The sequence below is a fragment of the Atractosteus spatula genome, chromosome 1 (genome assembly GCF_055471065.1).
Source record: "Atractosteus spatula isolate fAtrSpa1 chromosome 1, fAtrSpa1.hap1, whole genome shotgun sequence".
NCBI lineage: Eukaryota > Metazoa > Chordata > Actinopteri > Semionotiformes > Lepisosteidae > Atractosteus > Atractosteus spatula.
In genome coordinates, this window is record NC_142706.1 from 56,068,548 (window position 1) to 56,092,680 (window position 24,133).

The following is a 24,133-nucleotide window of genomic DNA, read 5'->3' on the forward strand; positions in this document are numbered from 1 at the left end:
CATTTTGAAAGCTGTAAGATGTGACAATAACATAAAAAACACAGAGATGACTGAGTATTATGTCCAGATTGTAAACTAATAAATTATCAATATTTCAGGTCTCTTCAGAGAAATAGGTTAAGGAAATTGAACGCTGATATTTTCTACAAATATCATAATCTACAGAAACTGTAAGTAATCTTTCATTCATAATTTTTGGTACAGTATATTTTACAGGAATTCCTGCAGCAATGAACTAATGCAATAAATCTGCACATGCCATCAATTTATCCTTTCAGTTATGTACTGTGCCAACTACTCTCAAACACAGCTGTGCCTTACCTGTATACAGTACAAGAAGCATGCACTTGATTCTTCGGTTTTATCTATTTTCCAATCTATTCCTTAACTTCCATTCCTGTCCAAGACACCTAACAGGATTATTGTCAGTTGTTGAGATATCTGATTAATAAAAACTTCCTTGAGCCCTCCTAGTCTGGTATTTGCCCTAGAGCAAGAGAGAATATGCGTGATAAAGACTGTTATTAACCATCTTCTGGAGTATCAATTCTGATGCTTAGCCAGGAGTGTTTATCCCTACTCAATATCAATGCTGCTTTTGCCATTAATCTTGTAATAATATGGGATCTGTATTCTTTGATAGTAAAAATAACACCCCAAGCCAGCTTACATGTAGTGTTCCACAGGTTCTGTTTTGGGGCCTTTTTTATTTAACATACTACGTTTTGTGCATTGACTTCATAAGCATGGAGATATTATCCACATAATCCCAGAAATTCCCACTCAGAGTTCACTTCAGGCTTTGATATTGAAGACTGTATATCTGCCATGAATGTTCAATAAAAAGCTTATAAGACAGTTCCTATCACTAAGATACTTCTCAGAAACTCTAAGTTTAAGTTCTTTTATCCTGGTTTTGTAAATCAGTTCCTGGTACCCTTCCTTTCTTAGGATTATTTTGGACAGTAAGGTTACTTAGGACTCTAGGAGTTCTTCTGTGGTGAAATCATCCTTCTACCATTTCACAACAGTCTGTCCTTTTGGACAGATTGTTAGAGGCTGTACCTTTATTTTTTTTTATCAAAAACTGTTTACCCATTAAATATAGAATTATTATGACTGTTTGGTAATTGTTCTTTTAGCTCTCTTACTAACCCTTTCTGGAATTCCTTTCTCATATGTGTATGAAATGTTCCTATGCTTCCTTCTACCTGTCTTACCTAGAGTCCACTGTACCTTTTTAATTGGCTTTCCCTTAAAATTAGTTTTAATGTTCAGGATTGGTGATCATTGTTAGTCCAGGTTGAGATCAGAGCTTGTAAAGACCTTAACTTTCCATGCTATCTTGTATGAACTGGGTTACATAAATGTTGATTAGTTTTGTAATAATTTAGCTGCTGTTATTTTATGTCATTATTTTGTTTTCTTGCAGTTTATGTATTTTAATGCAAAGCATATTTTGAATAATACTATTCTTGAATATGATGGTTTGATAAACAACTTGATTGCTCAATCAAACTGATTGCTAAACAACTAAAATATAAACTTTAAAATAGGTATGTGTCAACACTTCAAATCTCTGTAAACACAAACCTGTTGGATGACTTACTATCTAATTGTAAGAATTCCATCATCCCTGAGAGATGACCTTCATTCACCGGAAAGAGTCCATTTGATTGTTGACTTTAATTAGGTATAATCACAAACTATGCCAATGCTATAGTTTTCATTTCATCCAGTGAAATAAATTTGTATACTAATTCATAATTTCTTGTTCTTTCAGAAAATGGAAAATGCTCAAATTTATCATGAACTAGTTGGATACTTGCAGAATGTTATTTCTCTATATAGTTATTTAAAAAGCATGCATTTAATTAATACAAGGAGAGAAAAACTCAGAATTACTGTCTTCACAAAGCAATGTTCTTGAGATGTTCTTCTTTAACAACTAGCCGACTAATAAGAAGAACAAAAATAAAAATAATTTGTCTTTTTTGTTTTTTTTATTTATTTAAATGTCAGAAAAGTAAAAAAATGCTTTACTAATTGAATTAAGTAGGAACTATAGGTGGGCATGAATGATTAAAACCCTCTACACCTATTCTGACTTCACACCTCTTGATTGGCCTCTCTTTCTGTCCCCTGCTCCTGCCTCTCACTCCTCCTCTATCCCAGCCTCTGTTCTCCCGCTACATTACCTTTGCTTACTGCCTTGTCTTTCTCACACCTGAAGAAGGCTCCACGGCCGAAACGTTGTGTTTTCTTTCTTCTTTTTTTTAATATGGAATAAACCTATTACTTGTTCCTTTGCAGCCTACGCATGCTGACACAGCTACCCACCTAATTAAAACCCTTACTCCTTTAGCAGAATATGCTAATGGGAATTTAATGCCAGCAGCTATATCACCCTCTAACTTACAACTGGCCACCCACTAAAGCTAAGGTCAGTACCTGGTACCTGGTACCAGTACCTGAGCCTGGTCAGTACCTAGATGGGAGACCTCCTGGGAAAAACTAAGGTCACTGCTGGAAGAGGTGTTAGTGGGGCCAGCAGGGAGCTCTCACCCTGTGGTCTGTGTGGATCCTAATGTTCCAGTATAGTGACAGGGACACTTGTAAGGATACCCTAATGAGGAGATATGGATCCTGTGCAGCCACAGGAGTAGGTGGTAGACACGGCAACAAACAATCCGAATCAAGAGGCGAGATCGTGGTCAATGGAAGTAAGGAGGGTCGAAATCCAAGACAAACACAGGAGGCAAACAATCCGAGTCTATAGGCGATGTCCAAAGTCAAAAGGCAAAAGACGAAAGGGGTAGTCAAAAATCCAGAGTGACACCAGGTTTACTAATCGCCAGGTAGAGCTCTCAGGGAGTAAACTCAATACCAAGCGGCAAGAAGCGGGTTGGAAAGGCTTAAATACTGCAGCATGCCGCACAGTAGGGCATCTGGTGTTGAGTTAACACGTGCGGCGGCGCTTGTAATTATCGCCCTGCTGCTGGTACTGATTAGCTCTCTTGGGGGCTGGTCTGGGCAGGTTGGTGGTCGTGACAACACTATACTGTAAAAAGGTGCTACCCTTTGGATGAGACATAAAACCGTAGTCTGTAGTCATTAAAAATCCCAAGGTGCTTCTTAAAAGGAGTAGGGGTGTAACCCCGGCATCCTGGCCAATTTTCCCATTGACCTTTACCAATCATGGCCTCCTAATAATCCCCATCTATGAATCGGCTTCACTACTCTGTTCTCCTCCCCACTGATAGCTGATGTGTGGTGAGTGTACTGGTGCACTATGGCTGCCGTTGCATCATCCAGGTGGATGCTGCGCATTGGTGGTGGTGGAGTCCCCATTACCTATAAGCGTTTTGAGTGGAGTTATACAGAAAAATGCTGTATAAGTTTAAGGAATTATTATTATTATTAATGACCAAATAGTCGGGACTTTGTTTTAATATGTCATCTGAAGGATGACACCTCTGACACTTCTATAGTACAATATACATGACAGCCTTTGATCATCACAATGCAAGCACTGGTTTGGAAATTATGCTGCAGAGGGAAGAATTCCATGCCATCAAAGAATACCAGAAAGAAATATCTTGCACATCACTGTTTGCATGAAAATGATCTGTATACTCAAGAACTGAGCTCTTCAGAGGCAACAGAGAAATGAAATCACTTTCCATCAGAGCATGATGAGTTTTCAGCAAATTAATGTAAGACTGCACAGGGCTTGGATTACAATGACACAACGTCAGGAAACCCTGAAAAACACAGCCAACTTTCTTTTCCAACCTTAGCCCACCAAAACATTTGTGGGACCCACTTACAAATGGCTTGAGTAGGAGACAACCATGACTGGCTAGCCTTCTTCAATTGTGTGTGGCTGCACAGGAATATTATATCTAAGCATTAATGCTCAAGCATTATGATAATAAGGGATTTAATGCAACATCATAATTCCATTTTATGGAACATGGCTTGAGTTTATTTTACTGGCACAAGTTAAGAGATTAAATACTATTTTATAAAATAAATCTCACTTTTTCCCCCACTCATCCACAGATGCAGAAGTAACTGTGAATGTTAAAGACAGCATATGAAAACTACATTCCAGGAAAATCCTACTTATATATCACAATGTCAGATGGAGTTAGCTTTAACTCATTTAAGAAGTATTAATAAATTATGTAATGGTTAACCTACATAATATTTTAGGAGCCATAGTGCTTAAAATTAACTATTAAACAATTAAAATTGTTATAAAGACTAATTTTAGTTTTCAATACATAGAAAAAAGTTTTTATAAAGCAGGATTAGTAATATGTTAAGGTGCTGTGTGATGTTTCTATCATAACATGCTTTACTGCAGCAAAATATGTTTACAGCAAAACAAAAGCAAATATTTTTTTCTTATCCTTTCCCAACAAAATGTAATGTTTTGTTGTTAACAGATAATTTAGTTGTTCTGTTTCAGTTTAATTGGAGTTATTACAAATGTGTCATGCTTTTATTTTGGTCCATAAAATGATACATGTTCTTAAAATGTAAATATTGTTACAAGTTGGGAGGTGAGAGAAATTAAATTAAAAAGGCAAAAATTTAAAAGGTGAAATCAGGACCTGACACTGGTTTACCCCTTCCACACCTGAAGAAGGCTCCACGGCCGAAACTTTGTGTTTTCTTTCTTCTCTTTTCAGCATGGAATAAACCTATTACTTGTTCCAATATATATTTACACTTTATTTAATATTACACATATTTAATATTAACAAACATAAATTATTTTTTTCTTTTTTTTATTATTTACAATAAATATGATAACGTGGGCCCTACTTTCCATTGAACCAATAAATAGATCTCAACTGAGGCACAAATACTAAAGACTAAAGAGGGAACCTCTTTCTTTGTAAAACAGGGAACCTACCACCCTATTCCAAATAATGCATTTTACTTCAGAAAACGAATCTTCCATTCAACCCAGTTGCGTCTTTGTAGCTGCCTCTCTGGTTCATTCTTTATAAGTAAAGGGAGTCATGACAGTACTGATCTTCGGTGTGTGCTGTAATCTTCTTATGCAGGCAAGTTAATGCCAACGTATTAAGTGCACTACTCCTCTATACCTGTCAGCTCATTTCATTGTAATTAGACTTTGACAAAACAACTGAGGGCCAATGGGAAATTTGGCCAGGAAGCCGGAGTTACATCCCTACTCTTTCCGAGAAACACCTTGTGATTTTTAATGACTAAAGAGAGTCAGAACCTCAGTTTTACGTCTCATCCAAAGGACGGTGCATTTTTACAGTATAGTGTACTGTACTGGGGCATTAGGACCCACATAGACCGCAGCATGAGCGCCCCCTGCTGGCCCCACTAACACCACTTCCAGCGGCAACCTTAGTTTTTCACAGGAGGTCTCCCATCTAGGTACTGATCAGGCTCACACCTGCTGAGCTTCAGTGGATTGCCAATTGTAAGTTGCAAGGTGACATGGCTGCTAGCTATATTTATATAATTTATATAATTATATAAGTATTTTTATGAGTGGTATGAAGTGTTATAAGGTAGAATTATAGAGCTGACACCTGTTTTTTTACAAGAAAAGTATTTTAAGTATAAATTCCATAAATGCAATATTTATTCACACAAGATCAGAAACCTTTTCCATTGTGACATTTAACAATCCTTACAAAGGGAACTGAATATGTTGACTCATTTCAAATTCTGAGATTATGTAAAGCCTATTTTTAAAGGACATGACTGTGTGTCATCTGATAGGAAATTCAGTGTCAGGATTCTGCACTGACATCTTGTGGCAATTCAGTGAAAATAATATTCTTGGAACATGGATCTAGGGTGCATATAGTACTGTATATACAGGCCAATGAGTTTTTCTTTAAAATAACTTGAAATTCTGCTATTATTTAATCCCTAATAGAAAGTAAGCAAAATGTTAGAAATATTATTGTTATAATAGCAATTAATTGTATGGCTTGTTTATTTAATGAAAATATGCTCTTTTCTAGGTATTTACAACACAACAAGATCCGAGTTGTTAACCCTAACGCATTCCGAGGATTGTATAATTTAACAAGATTGTGAGTTGAGAAATTGTCGTTGTTTGTGTTGTTCAAATACTGCATGAGAACTACTTAAGTAGCTAGTCAATAATTGCCATGAACAATTCTTAAAAATATTTATATTTTAGCTTCAGCATCATGCAATGTCAAGCAAGAACTGTCATTTAATGAAATGTTTTAGAGCAAGATATGTACAGTTGTGTTTAGGGAACAGTAGAGTTATTGCTTTCAAAGATATAATAAAATATGCTATGGAGTAGTATTTCTTTAAATTGTGTTTACCTGATAATATAACAGCTGAAATCCATCAGTTTAATTTGTCCTTGAAGAGAGCAGATTTACATTTGGAGTTAAGTGGGGTATGTAGTGTAGTGGGCTGTGTTGATTTACTTCACACAAAATCGATATAGTTGACTAAGGCCTGAAATGATTTGCACCATTTAAATTGAGTAGATTGTGATTTTTTTACTGGAAAAGATTTAAGCTTCTTGGATTTTTTGTACACTCACCAAATCAGATAGATTAAAAAAAAAAATTGATCTATATTTACTGAAAGGAAAATGCATTTCCTAAGGGAACATCATTACAGGAGATGTAAGAAGTCCTCAGTCACAGAATTAGCAGTGTCACCTGTGTCTGTTTTTTGATAATAATTAACAAGATTGTTTTTTTATTAAAATTAGACGTAATCGTCATATTTTATTTCAGTGTGTTTTCTGCTTTTTTGTGTCTTTGTTTTATATGGTTCATGTTTTGCCTTTTAGTATGTGCTCTTCTCCAAGGGCATCATTTTTCATGCATAACTAATTCATAAGATTGAGTGTGTCATTTTAAAAAGAAAATCCATTAACTAATAATTTGATTTATTTTCCATGCAGAAAATGAGATTTCATTTTTGAATGATTAAACCATGAATCAAAGGAATTCCAGAAATGTTAAAATTATGGTCAGGAATTTCATCATTTTAGTATTTTTTTTCTAGTAGATAAGACATTCATGTGATGTCTTTTTGCTTCACATATTGTCCCAAGAAAAAAAAATCTCTTTTCCAAGATTATTGGAAAAGATGATCTCTTTTTCAGAATATTGAGGGCAATTCTTCTCTATTCACCTGAACTGAAATAAAATTAATCTACTAAAGGACAACTTGGTTTGGAAAAGTTGGTTTTAAATCACAGATAGTTCCAGTAAAAGAGACAATTTACCCTGCAAAAATAATGTACTATAGGTTTTGTTAATGATCAAATAGTACATAGCCTTATGTTAATATCTATTTAGGTCAAATAAGTACAAATGAAGTAAGATAATAAAAATCATACTTATTAAACATTCTCTATAGGCTCTTTCAAGTGATTTTAGGATTTCATAAATATTTAAGGAATACCGGGAACACTGTGCCAATATTACTTACTGTATTTTCTTTTTTCCAGATATTTAAGCTACAATAAGATATCCTATCTGAAACCAGGCGTATTCCAGGATCTTCATAAGTTGGAATGGCTGTAGGTTTCTCACAATTGTTCTTCATTTTTATTATTTTTATTTTCCAAAATGTGATGTAACTATGCTGTGTCCAAAATCCAGAGTCTTGCTCACTTTGAATGGGTAAGTCCATATGTGGCGGAAGATCAGAGGATTGTAATTCAAATAATAGTTAATTGTCCAATCACATTAGTGTGAGGGTGACAGTATGGCATTTGGAGACGTGACTTGTTGTGAAGTGCTCCATCACTAACAGAACATTTTATGAATTTTTAGACAAGTCTAAATGGTGTTAGCATTGATGAATTCTATGAAGATCGCCCATACATCTACAAGGCTGTACACCATGTCACAAAGTTCTATTGTAAAATAGTGGTTCAGGGCAAATAACTTTGAAATCATTTGGTATCCCACTCAGAATTCTGATTTCAGTTCCATAGAAAATCTTTCACCAAAATCAAAGAATCACATTTTTTACTCCTGTAAAAATAATTAAATAATCATGTTATTTAGAATGTTTCTTTTTCTGCTCCCAGGACTTCATTCCATAATATCACTATTATGGAATTTTGACTTGACTGCTATACAATGCAGTTTTTATACATTTTAAACTTTGCCTAGTAATCTTAGGTTAATCCTTTTTCTTTAGTTGGAGCTATTTGAATTTGAATACTCATCATATCCTTATTTTTGTTTCTAGAATCCTGGAAAATAACAAAATAAACCGAATTTCATCAATGACATTTGCAGGGCTGAAATCACTGGTACTTTTGTAAGTTTCTCCTTTGTTATTTAGTAGCGCAATACTGTAATTCTAAAACTCTAATCATCTTAGAATTTAGAACACACCTTGCTCACACCTGAAGAAGGCTCCACGGCCTAAAGGTTGTGTTTTTTTTCTTCTCTTTTCAGCAAGGAATAAATCTATTGTTCCTTTGCTGTCTAATGCATGTGTTCAGTAACATCTTAAGTACAGTGTTCAGTCCAGGATATTGTGTAAGTTTATCCGCTGAACACTAACACATTTAAATGCATGAAAATATTCAGGTTTCACCATATGCTCCTGCACTGTGGGTTATTTGGACACCATTTTTAGTCCAGTTTAAAATAATGCAGATCCTTCAACACATACTATGGGATCTCTTAGCAGATAAAACCAATATTATTAGCAGAAGTACTGAATGAAAGCAATATAGAAAAATACAAACTTACATTGTCTATGCACAAATGTATGTATATTGCTGTTGTCATGTTTTTTTCTGTCCATCTGTACACCAACACTGCTGCTGTAAAACAATTGCCCCCTTGAGGATCATTAGGACATTCAGCCACCTAGCCTGTTTGGTTAAGGAATCTAATTGATCCAAAGATCTCATCCAACCACTTCCTGAAAAAATAAAGTACCTTTTTATTTTTTATTTTAACCTCTAGTGCAACATTTCTTTCCACTTCTGTCTTTGCCTTTTCACCAGTGCTCGCAATTTATAGTTCACATTTTCTTTAACTGGACTCTGTTGTTTTTGCATTTTTAAACAAAGTGTATTTTTTCCTTTTTATTTTTCCCACTTGATTTGTTGTACCATTAAAGATACCGTTTAATTATTATTATTATTATTTTAGATTTATGATCACCGTTAGACGTAGGCCTTTTTAATATAGAAAATGTACTGTAAATAATTTTAAATCACGGACTTGTTCTGAAATACACCTTCACAAGCAGATATACATATTGTTCAAACAAATATTTAAAAGTAATATAACCATTGTAACTATTTCTCCATCACCTTTTTGTACTTGGGAATATATATATATATAATATATTTTATGCCTTGCTGACATATGCTATAGGAAACTTTGGCTTATGTGACAGTATTGCTTCAAACCCCAACTGTAATTTTCTCTTTGTAGAGTTCTGCTAAATAATTCTATCAGTCATCTGCATGACAAAGCCATCTGCCGGGAGATGCCTCGACTAAACTGGCTGTAAGTTTTATTCAAATATGACTCAGTGTATTTTCCTCATGAATAGACCCTTTCCCCACTTACAAGATTCTTGTTATTGAGGAAACACAATCAATTAATCAATCAATCAAAGTTTATTTATCAAATGCACAACAATACAGCATGTAGCAGTAGTTGCTGGCAATGAAATGTCTTTTCTACGAGCTCACCAGGGGGTGGAAAAAATCACAAAAGGTTACAAAATAAGGTTACATAATAATAAATAATAGTGCAATAGATATTTAATAAAATTCAACTCAATATAAATAGATTTGCTATGTGTCCAGGGTGTATGCAGTGTATTTTGTCCAAGTAGTACAGTATGCCGAATACAATGAAAACTGTATGTCCATGTAGCCATTACAGGTGATTTGCTAAAGGAGCTGCAGGTTGGCTATTTAGCAGTCTTATTGCCTGGAGGTAGAAGCTGTTCCGTAATCTGCTGGACTTTGACTGAATGCTTCGGTACTGTTAACCGGACGGTAGGAGACAAAACAGTTTGTGACTGGGATGACTGGGGTCCCTGAGAATGGACCTGAATGCTTCGGTACCGTTTATGGAAGGAGAGAACCTGGACTTCTTAAGACATCTAGCTGAGTAGATATCCTGGATGTTTGGTAGCTCACAACCACTAATGAGCTGCGCTGACTTCACCACTCATTGCAGGATTTTGCGATCCCGGATGGAGCAGGTCCCATACCAGGCAGTGATGCAGCCAGTCAGGATACTCTCAATAGTGCACCTGTAGAAGCTGGCCTGGATATATGACTGCATGCTGAACTTCTTTAGCCTGCAGAGAAAGAACAGGCGCTGCCGTGCTGTTTTGACCTCCTCCCTGTACGCAGACTCTTCACCATCTGTGATCAGGCTGATGACTGTTGTATCGACCGCAAACTTAACGATGGAGTTTGAGCTATGCCTGGCGACACAATCATGGGTAAATAAGGAGTAGAGGACAGAGCTAAGCACACAGCCTTGGGGGGCTCCAGTGTTTAGAGTCAGGGTAGAGGATATGTTGGTGCCCACCCTCACCACCTGCGGACGTTACGTCAAGAAGTCCAGGATCCAATTACAGAGGGAGGTGTTCAGTCTCAGGTCCTGGAGCTTGATGACAAGCTTTGAGGGCACTATGGTATTGAATGCTGAGCTATAATCAACAAACAGCATTCTCACATATATTCCTTTCTTATCCACGTGTGAGAGGGTAGAATGGAGGGCAACGGCAATAGCACCCTCTGTTGACCTGTTCTGGCAATGCGCAAATTGTAGTGGGTCTAGGGTATTAGGCAGTGAGGAGGTGATGTATGCTTTGACCAACTGCTCAATGGTGGTTTTCTTAAAGCAGAAAGGAACTATAGACTGAGCTAGAGAAAGATTGAATATGTCCGAGAAGACATCTGCCAGCTGGGCTGCACATGCCTTCAGAACATCCAGGGATAGCATCAGGGCCAGGAGCCTTGTGTGGATTGGTCTTTTTAAAAACTTGACACACATCCACTCTGGATATGATCAGTGGGTTTCCATCTTGGATTTCTGGAATTCTCCTGGCTGGAACTACCTCAGACCAAGCATTGAATGAATTTCTAAGAGGCAGACTGTTGTGTGATATAGCTGGGTTCTGTTTTGTAATCTGTAATGGTGCGCATACCACTCCACATGTTCCGTGCGTTGCAGCCGTGATAATATGACGCTAATTTAACTCTATACAGATGCAGCCATTCAAAGTGCGCGGTACACACACGTACCGGAGGTAATTGGCTACGGCGTCGCGCATTGTGACGCACGATGACGCGCGGTACCGCGGTACGTGATTGGTTGACCGACAGGGGCACTCTTGGTCCGTTGGTCTGTTGTAGAAAGATTTACAGTAAACGTCTTTACTGTGCCCGTTATAGTATTGAATATTTATATGGAATTTTACCACTGAAGGGAAATCTTAGTACCTGAGCATAAAAAGAATAGGAGCATACTGCAACGCGTGTGAAGGCCATAAACGATATTAATTTTGGAACTTAAACATACAGTATATGGCTGGTCTCGGTACTTTAAAGAAAACATACACACCAGTATTCCATTTCTCCCTAAACATTTTAAGCATCGAAGTCTTTAACTAACGTGATACCGGAGTCAACAAGCATACTTTTAGAATTTGATTAAAAGGGAATATTATATGGAATCGCGTATCTAAAGAAATTAATAACGATATAATTATATTCATGTTACAAAAAAACTGCAACGGACATAAAAACTCCCTTGCTTTTAACAGAGCGTTCCATAATTTCTAACTACGAAAATTATTTAAACTGCGACACTTATCATTCAACCAGAGCTCGAAATATCACAAGGATCCTCTAGAGCACAGCAAAGACTGTATTAAAAGAATCACGTATCTAAAGAAATTAATAAGATATAATTATATTCGTGTACTGCGACAGGGCTGTGTAGGGCTGTTTCACCTCTCTCTTCATGTGACTCTATTCAAAAGCCATTTAGCAAAGAGGGGATGAGAAGAGTGACAAACTAGTATACAGTACAGTACTTTAGATCTTTTTTTCTGAACCGGGGAAAATCTGATCATGTTTCTCTATAACAATAATAAAAACATTATTTTACATATCACCTTTATGTGATATCACCTTAAGGACAGCACATACAAGGGTTAATTGCACAATGGACTGCGCAAAGAAATTTAAAATAGTCTTCTTTAGGTGTGAGGGTAGGAGTGGATCGCAGCAGGCATAATCAGCAAATTAGGAAAACAAAGAACAGGACAGGCGAGACGTTTATCCAGAGAGCGAGTGATCAGAAAAAGGAACAGCTGTTACGCCCAGGTTTTACGCTCTCTCTCTGCTGAATGAATAAAAGCATTTTATTAAAAACGCGTTTGCGTTTGTCTGGGTATTTACTTTGTAATCTGTGGTTTACATCTACTGTATTGTTTTGAGATGCCACTTTTAAAGGTGATATGTAAAATAAAGTTTTTTATTATTGTTATAGAGAAACATGATCAGATTTTCCCTGGTTCAGAAAAAAGACGATTAAAATCTGTAATCTTTCCACTTGTATGTCATCGGAAAATACAAGAAGTTTCTGCTTTGTGCTAAGACATTAACGAGTACAACCCCCCTCTCTGCGGGAGTGCTGGCTGTGATGAATTAAACCGGTTTCACAGGTATTTTCAAAGTAGGAAGTACAGTACTTACTAGTTAAGAAAGCTAGGCTCCTCAATGAAATCGCTTTAACATGCTAATGTGTTGGTGTAACAGTCCGGGCGTGGCAAGCTTCTAATGTCAACTCGACTCGATTGGAAGACAATGAACATATTCTAGCCCTAAATGAATTAATAGCAAACATGGTTTACATAAAAGACATTTTTCCAAGAAAGTTTATAATAATACGATCTATAGTTGAAATCTGAGCCTAAATATAAAGAAAAAGCATTTTCAGAGAGCAATCACGCTGTGTTTATGTAGAAAAAGCGATTAGGTTTATGAGCAATCTAATTACTTATTCGTTTAAAACGCTATATAAAATAAAGTTTATTTAAAGTTGAATGATAAGTGTCGCAGTTTAAATAAATTTCGTAGTTGGCAATTATGAAACGCTCTGTTAAAAGCAAGGGAGTTTTTTATGTCCGTTGCAGTTTTTTTGAAACTGAACTTGTTTGAATTGACTGAGCTCCGTGCTGTACCACACAATGTCTGTTTTTTTTTGTGCTGTCCTTTGACAAAACAAGGCTCACCAGATAATGTGAATCGAAACCTGTTTTTCTAGCTTTTAAAGTCGTGCGATGTGTAAGTGGGAACACATCATTATATCTTACATATGAAAAATACATAATATAGCTCCCAAACAAACGCAAACGTGTTTTTAATAAGATGCTTTTATTCGTTCATAATCCGACGATCTCAGGAAGACTAATGGGGGTCTGGCTTTTTTTCTGGAAAACCATAACTCTGGTCTTGTCCAGATTGACTGTCAGCGCTCAGGTCTGACAGTGCTGCTCCAGCAGCGCCAGGTTCTGCCGCAGCCTCTGTTCTGTGGGCGACAGCAGGACCAGGTCGTCTGCAAAGAGCAGGAACTCGATTTTTGTAATTAATGCAGATCAGTAAATCAAGGGACAAAACAGTTATTGCGCCCGGCTCCTCAATGGGCTTTGACGTGCTAATGCGATGGTTTAACAGTCCGGGTGTGGCAATGTTTTTTATTATTGTTATAGAGAAACATGATCAGATTTTCCCCGGTTCAGAAAAAAAGATCTAAAGTACTGTACTGTATACTAGTTTGTCACTCTTCTCATCCCCTCTTTGCTAAATGGCTTTTAAATAGAGTCACATGAAGAGAGAGGTGAAACAGCCCTACACAGCCCTGTCGCAGTACACGAATATAATTATATCTTATTAATTTCTTTAGATACGCGATTCTTTTAATACAGTCTTTGCTGTGCTCTAGAGGATCCTTGTGATATTTCGAGCTCTGGTTGAATGATAAGTGTCGCAGTTTAAATAATTTTCGTAGTTAGAAATTATGGAATGCTCTGTTAAAAGCAAGGGAGTTTTTATGTCCGTTGCAGTTTTTTTGCAACATGAATATAATTATATCGTTATTAATTTCTTTAGATACGCGATTCCATATAATATTCCCTTTTAATCAAATTCTAAAAGTATGCTTGTTGACTCCGGTATCACGTTAGTTAAAGACTTCGATGCTTAAAATGTTTAGGGAGAAATGGAATACTGGTGTGTATGTTTTCTTTAAAGTACCGAGACCAGCCATATACTGTATGTTTAAGTTCCAAAATTAATATCGTTTATGGCCTTCACACGCGTTGCAGTATGCTCCTATTCTTTTTATGCTCAGGTACTAAGATTTCCCTTCAGTGGTAAAATTCCATATAAATATTCAATACTTAAACGGGCACAGTTAAGACATTAAATATACATATACATACTGTATACAGTACAGTTTGCATACGGTAATATGTTTATGTTCCTAAATCAATCTCTTTTATGAGCATGTGAAAGGCATGGTGAATCACTGTACTTTGCATGATTGGAAACAAATGCGTGATTGCGAAATGCTGTGGTGTTACTTTTACAAAGACGGTCAATGAAAAAAAGAATGTGGACCAGGGCAATACTTTGAGTTTACACTTACAGCTTGTCCAAGGTCATTCATTATTAATACTATTAGTAATATCTTCGTTAAAGACTTTGATGGCGACAGCTCAAACATGAGAGGTTGAGCTTAATTAGCTCCACCTTGCGGAAATTCTGGATACTATTATTTTGCTTGCGGTAGTATAGGAGAATTTACGGTAACTAGCGGTATTTACCGGTAATTGCGGTAGACTGCGTACAGCGCACCAGAAAATAATGCGGTATCGCCCGCGCATTTTGAATGGCTGCATCTGTAGTTGTATTTAGCTTGGCTTTTTGATTTTGAATTTTGATGGCTTTCCTGAGGTTATATCTGGATTTTTTTATCATCCATATCACCAGAATTAAAAGCAGCTGTCCTAGCTTTAAGTTTGGTGCGTATCTCGCCATTTACCCACGGTTTCTGATTTGGATATACGCGAACAGTAATCCTGGAAACCATGTCTTCAATGCATTTCTAGATGTAGCCAGTAACATAGTCCGCATACAGATTGATATTATTTCTGGCAGCTTTGCGGAAGATCTGCCAGTCAGTGGTAGCAAAATGACTTAATATAAAATCCAATTAATCCGACCAACGTTGAATGGTTTTTCACACTGGCCTCTACTGTTTAAGCTTCTGCATGTAAACGAGAAGTAGCAGAATGGAGGTGTGATCGGATTTGCTGAAAGGAGGTTGGGGGAAGGGTTTGTAACCATCCCAGAAGGGAGTGTAGACATTGTCCAATGTGTTTGTTCTGCACGTCGGGCAGTTGCTGTGTTGATGTAGATTAGGCATTGTTCACACCGTTGAAATCACCTGCTATGATGAATGCCTCCTCAGGATCGGTATTCTCGTGTCTGTTAAGGTGACCGTGTAGTTCATCCAGTGCCCTTGTGAAATTTGCCTGCGGTGGAATATACACCACTGTAAGAACTACTGATGGGAACTCCCTCGGTAGATAGAAAGGGTGACATTTTATTGTCAGATGTTCACAACGTGTATAGCATGATGTTGAAATCATCTCCACGTCTGTGCACCAGGAATTGTTTACCATGAAGCATACCCCTTTATACCCCTTTATTCTGAAGCCTTTATTCTTGAATCCTGAATCCGTTGTTCTGTCCTGACGGTGAATAGAAAATCCTCCCAGGAGGATAGTAGAGCACATAAAACCTAAGAAAATTTTCTAATATATTCTGTGACTATTCTTATTTAACTATCCCCATATTAGCAACGTTTCTCATGAATTACAGATCTTTCTATGTCTTAATAAAATGACCAAAATAAAGAAAAATAAAAACTGGCTCAAAAAATTATTAAATACTCCATTCTTTAGTCTTCCTCTACAACATAGAGCATAAAGGTTAAGTGTACAGTCATTTAAAAACATTTAAGACTAGTTTAGAAACAACTAGAAAAAATAGTGTATATATGATGTCAGAGCTACCACTAAGAACATTTCCTGTCTTTATGACAAGGAGGTTTATTGCTGAATATTGTAATTTCTTTATGTTAAGCTAATTTTTATAGGGATGAGTTTCTGTATTCTTAAAATTTAAACTATTCTGAATAATTTTATCTAATATTTTGCAATACTAAAGTATAAATTATTTTTTCCTAACTACAATCTATAGTCTGCATTAAAAAATAAGGAAATTGATAAATATAGACCTCAGTTGGGAATGTTACTCAGACCTAAGCAGAGCATACTTTATGTATGCAATTATATAAATCTTAGAAACTTCTCACTGAATTTACAAGTGTTGTATTTTATTTTAGAGACCTGGAAGGAAATCATATCCAGAGTGTTGGGAATGTCACTTTTTCTTCGTGCAACATGCTTACTGTACTGTAAGTAAAGTCCTCTGCCAGTAAATTACAATCTTAGATAATGTATGTGTTCTTTTTTTTACTCTTGGTAGTAGAGATGAACTCACTTTATATCGTCTCTCTTTATATCATCCATCCATGTTCTAACCACTTTATCCAATACAGGGTTCAGGCTACAGGAGCAAATCAGGATACAACCTGAATGGGACACCAATCCATCACAGGGCACAAGCAGACACAAACACAAACGCGCACCAGGATCGATTTTCCTAGAAGCCAATGATCTTACCAGTATGTCTTTTGACTTTGAGAGAAAAATGGAGCACCCAGGGGGAACCTGCTTGAACATTGGGAGAACATACAATCTTCATACCAATAGCACCCCAGGAATTGAACCTGGTGCCCCAGTTCTGCAAGGCAGCAATGCCAACCCCTGTGTCACTGTGCTGCTCTCTATATATCATACTCACATACTCAGTTTATTGTGATGAGTTTTCCAATATACACTCACCACATAGTATATGTTCTTTATAAGAAATTGTTTCCTTTATCATTTCACAAACCCTTATTGGATTATTAAAATAAAATCAAAGAAGAATTTTGTGAAACTTAAATATGTGTAGATTCACCCAGGAGCTGTTTCTCCCCAGGCCATCCCCTTAAAATACTTTTAATAGAGGTGCGTTACAAAGACACAGTGTGCCATTTGATTTTAAAAACAACATTGTGTTTGAATGTAATTTTTATGTCATATACTGTACAGTACAACCAAAACCCCCTCTTTCCACATGGGTCTTCTGACCATAATCCCCACTCCTAGCGTCCATGTCCATGAAAATGTGGTACCTGGTGCGGAACCAAACCTCACCACACACACAACCACTGACACAAGTTACACAACAGGTCAGGAGAAGAGATAAGCTGGCATCAAACAACTAATTACACATAACCATTCTTTTTCTCATCTGCAGTGCTCCATACCTTTTAAACCTAGGGTAAATTAATATTTGAAAAAAAATTAAAGTTGTAACTAACTTATGGTTACATACAACAATCATTTATTTCCATATTTCAATAGTGTTCATGGGTATCATGGGTATCTGTTATGCTAAAATGTTTTTTTTTCCATAAATGTGCTAGTAGTGACTTAAAATGCATTAGTGATGCATTTAATATAGCATGGCTCCTTCATTCATTAAAAATCTTTTTTTCACATCAGTTTCATGTGCAAAATCTTTTTTTTTAACACAACCCATTTAACATCAGAAATTGCTCCTGCATGGTGATAATGATGCAAAGAAATCCTTCTGTATCTTTTTAACAATAGCACTGAATAGTAAATGATAATTGCTAATTAAGGTTGCTGTCTTAATTAATAGATTTTTATTGCATGCTATTGGTGTATCATTACACAAACAGAAGTGAATAGAAATGAAAATGAAGCAAATATCTTGTGTGAAGAGTAACACAGGGGTGAATAGAATCTACTGGCATTAAAATGACTTGAGAACTGTTGTGATGTTTCATAATTATATTGGGGTTTTTTCCTCAGTGTATTGCAGCGAAACAGTATCAGCAAATTACAAGAGTTTACATTCTCCCCTTTACAGAAACTTGGGGAACTGTAAGTTACACTTTTTTATTATGCTTTTTCTTAGTTACACATTCTTTTTCCATTTTCATTTATTCTAGCAACAGAAATAAACTGACTCACAACATGTGATGCATCTCTTTTGATTGCACAAACACATTTCTTGCGCCAATTGCTTGCCAGGATAGGCTCCCCCACGACCCTGAATTGGGACCACTTGGAAGAAGTAGTTAGAAAAGGGACAATGGGTATTTCATAGCTACGGTATCGCCTTCAGAAAATCACATTGTTGTTTCTGTTAAAGTGTAAGTATATGCAGAGTTTTCAACAAGAATTAAGTTTCAATATTTCTAATACTAAAACTGATATGTTTTATGTTTTTTGTTAAAACATTTGAGAGCGTAGGAGCAGTAATCTTTGTGGCAAGTCATTGTATTTTATAACAAGGTTTATAAAGGTTAGGAGACTGTTCAGTTTATTGTGCAGTTTTGTTAGATAATAGCTTATTGATCCAAAGGTTTTAGTAGTCAATCAACAACACAGTGTGCAGCAGTAGTTGCTGGCAATGAAATGTCTTTTCTACGAGCTCACCGGGGGTGGAAAAAAAATCACAAAAGGTTACAAAATAAGGTTACATAATAATAAATAATAGTGCAATAGATATTTAATAAAATTCAACTCAATATAAATAGATTTGCTATGTGTCCAGGGTGTATGCAGTGTATTTTGTCCAAGTAGTACAGTATGCCGAATACAATGAAAACTGTATATCCAAGTAGCCATTACAGGTGATTTGCTAAAGGAGCTGCAGGTTGGCTATTTAGCAGTCTTATTGCCTGGAGGTAGAAGCTGTTCCGTAATCTGACTGAATGCTTCGGTACCGTTAACCGGACGGTAGGAGAGAAAACAGTCTGTGACTAGGATGACTGGGGTCCCTGAGAATGGACCTGGACTTATTAAGACATCTAGCTGAGTAGATATCCTGGATGTTTGGTAGCTCACAGCTGGTAATGAGCTGCACTGACTTCACCACCCTCTGCAGTACTTTGCGATTCTGGGCAGAGCAGTTCCTATACCAGGCAATGATGCAGCCAGTCAGGATACTCTCAATAGTGCACCTGTAAAAGCTGGCCTGGATATATGACGGCATGCCGAACTTCTTTAGCTTGCGGAGAAAGAATAGGTGCTGCCATGCTGTTTTGACCACGATGTTGGTGTGGTGGGTCCAGGTTAAGTCCTCTGTGATGTTAACTCCCAGGAACTTAAAACTGCTGACCCTCTCCACTGCAGTCCCATTGATATAAATAGGTGTGTGACCTCCTCCCTGGTGTTTCCTATAATCCACGATCATCTCCTTAGTCTTACTAATGTTCAGAGAGAGGTCTATCATTTGAAATCAACAAATCCTTTTATATGCTATCAATCTGGAGTCAACAGGTATTAATCAATTGTCCTCAGTACCCTTACACTAAAATGGAATTGAAGACATACCCTTCATCAAGTTGCTCATCATTGATACATATTATGAGCTCCATTATACCTCAAAGGAAAGTTAATATCAGAGGAGCAGCATATATATACAGTATATACTGTATATACAGTATATTCATCCATGATTCTTTCACCATTACATTGAAAAGGAACTGGATAAAATTCTGCAAATATTTTCATTATTACAGATACAGTACTTGGGAGTCTCCAAAGCTCCTATCCTCAAATTGTTCTGTTTATGTTTAAATGTGACACGTATGCAGTATCTTACAAATGTATTCATTCCCTTCCAATGATTTCTCATTTTGTCGAATTACAAATTATGTATGCACATTATTTAAAGTGAATAGTTTTCATACATGTTCTCAAGCTGAACACTTTAAAGAATGAAGTACCAATATTGACTTCAGAAAACAGGGAGAGTACTTTTGCAAGGTGCTAGAATTACATAATTATTATGTGTTGTTCCTTTTGCTTTTCTTTGTAGTTTTGAAATTTATATTTTCTTCCAAAATAATTTTCTTATACTTTTGACAGAGATTTGTCAAGCAACAGAATTCAGACAATACCTTCAAACTTATTCATGGATCTCAATGAGTTACTACAGCTGTAAGTCTTGCTTAATATTGCTAAAGTAAGATTTAGTTTACTTTTTTGCTTACTTCTTGTGAAATTAGAATTTAAGTAAAGTGAATTTAGGTGTACTATATATTCTATTTTATTTTTCAGCATAGTGACTTTGCACATCCACACAGTTCAGAGAATTTCAAAATGGATGGATGACACCCTAAGCAAGACAATTAATTTTAGAGGCAAAGGGCATCACTGAATAGTTTGGACTGTTATCCCACATAACCGAAATACCATTGGATTTTCATTTGTTTTTCCTGATGAAAAAAGCTCTCTGAGGTTGAAACTTCAGTGATTAATATAAGCCTTGCACTAATGGCTCAGAGAACAATAAACACCACTTTATTATGAAGGTATCCATAAATTTACAAAGCAGAGGTATAAGTGTGTGGTTATAAAACAAACTATCCCACCTGGGAAAAGTATTCACTTTACCTTAAGACTTATTCATGCAGTTTTCTAACAATAATGAAAAATTAATATCTTCTAGCACAGTTTAGTATTAAATACATGTATGTTTTGATTGTCATGAATTAAAAAAACAATAATACATGGTTGTAAATTAAAATGTTGTACAGATACAATATTCTTCGGTTTATAAGACTGTAATGTACTGTATATACAATTTATCATTATAATGTATTTTTATTCTTATGAAATGGAAGTTTTCTCCTTATTGTATCTGTAGACCTTTGGTAATGATGAGACTGAAATCAGGATATAAATTTTGGCGTTTATGATGAAGACAGATATTCTTACATTAATAGAATAAAAGGTATTCTAAGAAATAATTACTCTTCTCCTTTCTTTGTTTTCTGATAGAAACATTTCTTACAATCCAATTTTGGAGTTACAGACAGACCTCTTTGATAACCTGCATAAATTAAAATCACTGTAAGTTGTTTTAACATTTAACTGTTTTTTTTTGTATACTGATATTTGTATAGCAGTCAAATTAAATACCTTTTGCATGTGTAGCGGAGCTAGTTCGGATATGGTGATGTCACCGCCCTCCCTGCGTGTAGCAGGGACCTCAGCTGCCTGGACTGAGGGAGGTCTTCTTTAGCTCATGCGGCTGGCTCCCTGTTGAGTTACGCCGGAGACCTGGGTTCGCGCCCCAGGTGCTGTGGGATGGAATGGGTGGCGGAGGGCACATGCCCGTGCGGAACTGTGACGGTCACACATGAGTGTTTAATATGATACTGTAACAAATACGCCCCTGAGCATGACAGGGATCTTGGCCGCCCAGGCTGCGGAAGATCTTCTTTAGCTCAGTCGGCAAGAATCCCAGGCAAGCGATGCCGGAGACCTGGGTTTGAGCCCATGCGATGAGGGACGAACTGGGGCGGGAGCGATGAGGGCACAAGCCCAAGAACCCAAATCTGTTACAATACCTAATGCTAGAAATACTTGATAAGTGTCATTATATTTTTGGCTCCCTTTCTTATGTACATTAATTATGGTACTTTTAATATTAATTATATCCACACCGAAACATGCAAATCCATACACTTGAAGATCATTTCTCTTAATGTGAATAGCTCTAGAATCAACTTAATATATTTTTAAATTTTATACATTTAGGTTACAGTCTTGCTTTAATTTTTAGAATTTCTGTCTGAATGGCTGTTTATACAAATTATTTACAAATTTTGGCAATTGTAATTCAGGTAAAATCAGACATGTAGCAACTTTTATTTTTACAATATTACATGATATTGGTGTTTATGTTTTATATGTGGGGCTAGTACTATTCAAACAATCAACATATTTGCCTATTCACTATTTAAGTTGTAATTAACATTAGTTCAGGTGGGTAGCTGCGTCAGCATGCGTAGGCTGCAAAGGAACAAGTAATAGGTTTATTCCATGCTGAAAAAAAGAAGAAAGAGAACACAACATAATTAACATTATGTACATTCCCAGTGAGCTACGGATTTACAATGGCGTTTTCATCGTGCATCAGGAGAGATACGGTATATAAGCTTTACACATTTGGCAGAAACCACTTGACCGATCTTTACTAAAAATCATTCTCTGACATGCAAATTAAAAAGCAAACATTCTGAGAGGAACGTACTCTAAAAGTTGTTATTTGCTGTTTTTAGAAGCATAGAAGGAATTGAGATTGCTAACATACAAAGAAGAATGTTTGAGCCTCTGAAAAACTTGACCCACATGTAAGTAGTTTTCTTTATTATTTTTTCAGTATTTCTACATGTTCTAGACGTTAGTAGTGTAAATAGTATGGTTTTTCAGATATTCAGATATTTATAATGATTTCTAATAGAAACAATAATATCTACAGTTTGCTTTGGAAAACAATTGACAAGTGGAACAGATTAATGTTTTAAAGTTTATCAAGATGTGTCTTAAGTAACTAATGTAGGACCAAAGAAAACAGAAGACTTCATATTATTTATGTGCTTCAGCAATAACTTGTTATGTTTAATAAAGTCAATGTTCTAATTATTGTTGGACAATGTATTAAAAAGGACATTTCTAAAAACAAAATCTTTGAGTAGCATTAGCACTAATGTACAGGCAGATATACATATCATTACAAATATGTGCAACCAAACAGAAATGAGGAGCCAGTTAACCCTTAGAGTGATGATAGAAACTGTATTAAAGCAATCAATTATTAATAGATTACTTAATGAATATGCAAAATTTATAAACACATGTGGCTACTGCTGACAATTTTACATACTTGATCACAGTTCTCATTTCTCTAATGTAAACTTGGGGGTATTCACTGCCTTTCAGATACTTTAAGAAGTTCCAGTACTGTGGCTATGCCCCACATGTGCGGAGCTGCAAGCCCAATACTGATGGAATCTCCTCCTTTGAGAATCTGCTGGCAAACATTGTGCTGCGAGTCTTTGTCTGGGTGGTCTCAGCCATCACATGCTTTGGCAATATTTTTGTCATTTGCATGAGGTCTTACATCAGGTCTGAGAACAAGTTGAATGCCATGTGCATCATGTCTCTCTGTTGTAAGTAGCTTGTGAACACTAATCTGTTATATTTATTCAGGGATGTCAGATGTTTTATTTATGTTCATATAATAAAGCATGAATGTATGGTTACATCATAGAAGTAAAAAAGGGTTTTAAGAGCTTTCGTAATTTTCTTTTAAAAGGAGTCAAAATTTGTGAACCTAGGTTCACAAAGCTCCAGCAAACTACTAAATGCAATGTTGATCACATCTGCACTTGCAGTTCAAAATGTATGACCACAGACAAAATGTATTTTATAAATACAATTTTTTAGATACATTTTAACAAGGTTAATTTGTATTTTTATTTCCTTAAAATTTCAGTGTTCTGGTACAGAAGGACACTAACGACTATATTTGCCTTTGACAGAAGAATAGTCAATTTAGGGACATCAGAAGTGTATGATAAAAATAATCAATTCCAGTAGCAAAAAGAGAAGAAAATGTATTAAAAATGACAATATATTTCTGTAGATTTTATCTTTGCTCTTTGATCTTTTCTTTTTATTCTTTTGCAAAATATGTGAAAATATAATTTCACATATTTGTTTTTTTAATAAAATGTCAGCAAACCATAAAAAAGGGCTTTCTAATCATGTATTGTTGTATACACAGTTTCTGCTTATCTGTTTTATATTAGTTGTTGGTTAACAACAGCATTGTAATTTATCACTGATTACACCAGCTGAATTGCTACAGCTTTCAGTATTATTATTATTTTCAAAATAAGATAAACATTAAATGGTATGAATAGTGAAATGACAGTCATGTTCTGATTAACCTGGAATAATGGATGATGTCATTAAGCCAGTCTTTGCTATAAATGGATGGGTACCTTAATGTGAACTAGTGGTTGTTGAAGCATCATTCTCATCTGTACCACTT

General features: G+C 36.0%; 1 protein-coding gene across 1 annotated transcript in view; it reads left to right on the forward strand.

Annotated features, from left to right (window-relative positions):
* Positions 1–24,133, forward strand: part of rxfp1 (relaxin family peptide receptor 1) — a 55,087-nt gene that overhangs the window by 22,577 nt on the left and 8,377 nt on the right. The window contains exons 5-15 of the mRNA XM_088911768.1: positions 99–170; positions 6,027–6,098; positions 7,511–7,582; positions 8,263–8,334; positions 9,471–9,545; positions 16,485–16,556; positions 18,088–18,159; positions 20,155–20,226; positions 21,070–21,141; positions 22,356–22,427; positions 23,017–23,246. Of these exons, the coding sequence (XP_088767894.1) occupies positions 99–170; positions 6,027–6,098; positions 7,511–7,582; positions 8,263–8,334; positions 9,471–9,545; positions 16,485–16,556; positions 18,088–18,159; positions 20,155–20,226; positions 21,070–21,141; positions 22,356–22,427; positions 23,017–23,246 (953 nt within the window). The remainder of the gene's footprint in view (positions 1–98; positions 171–6,026; positions 6,099–7,510; positions 7,583–8,262; positions 8,335–9,470; positions 9,546–16,484; positions 16,557–18,087; positions 18,160–20,154; positions 20,227–21,069; positions 21,142–22,355; positions 22,428–23,016; positions 23,247–24,133) is intronic.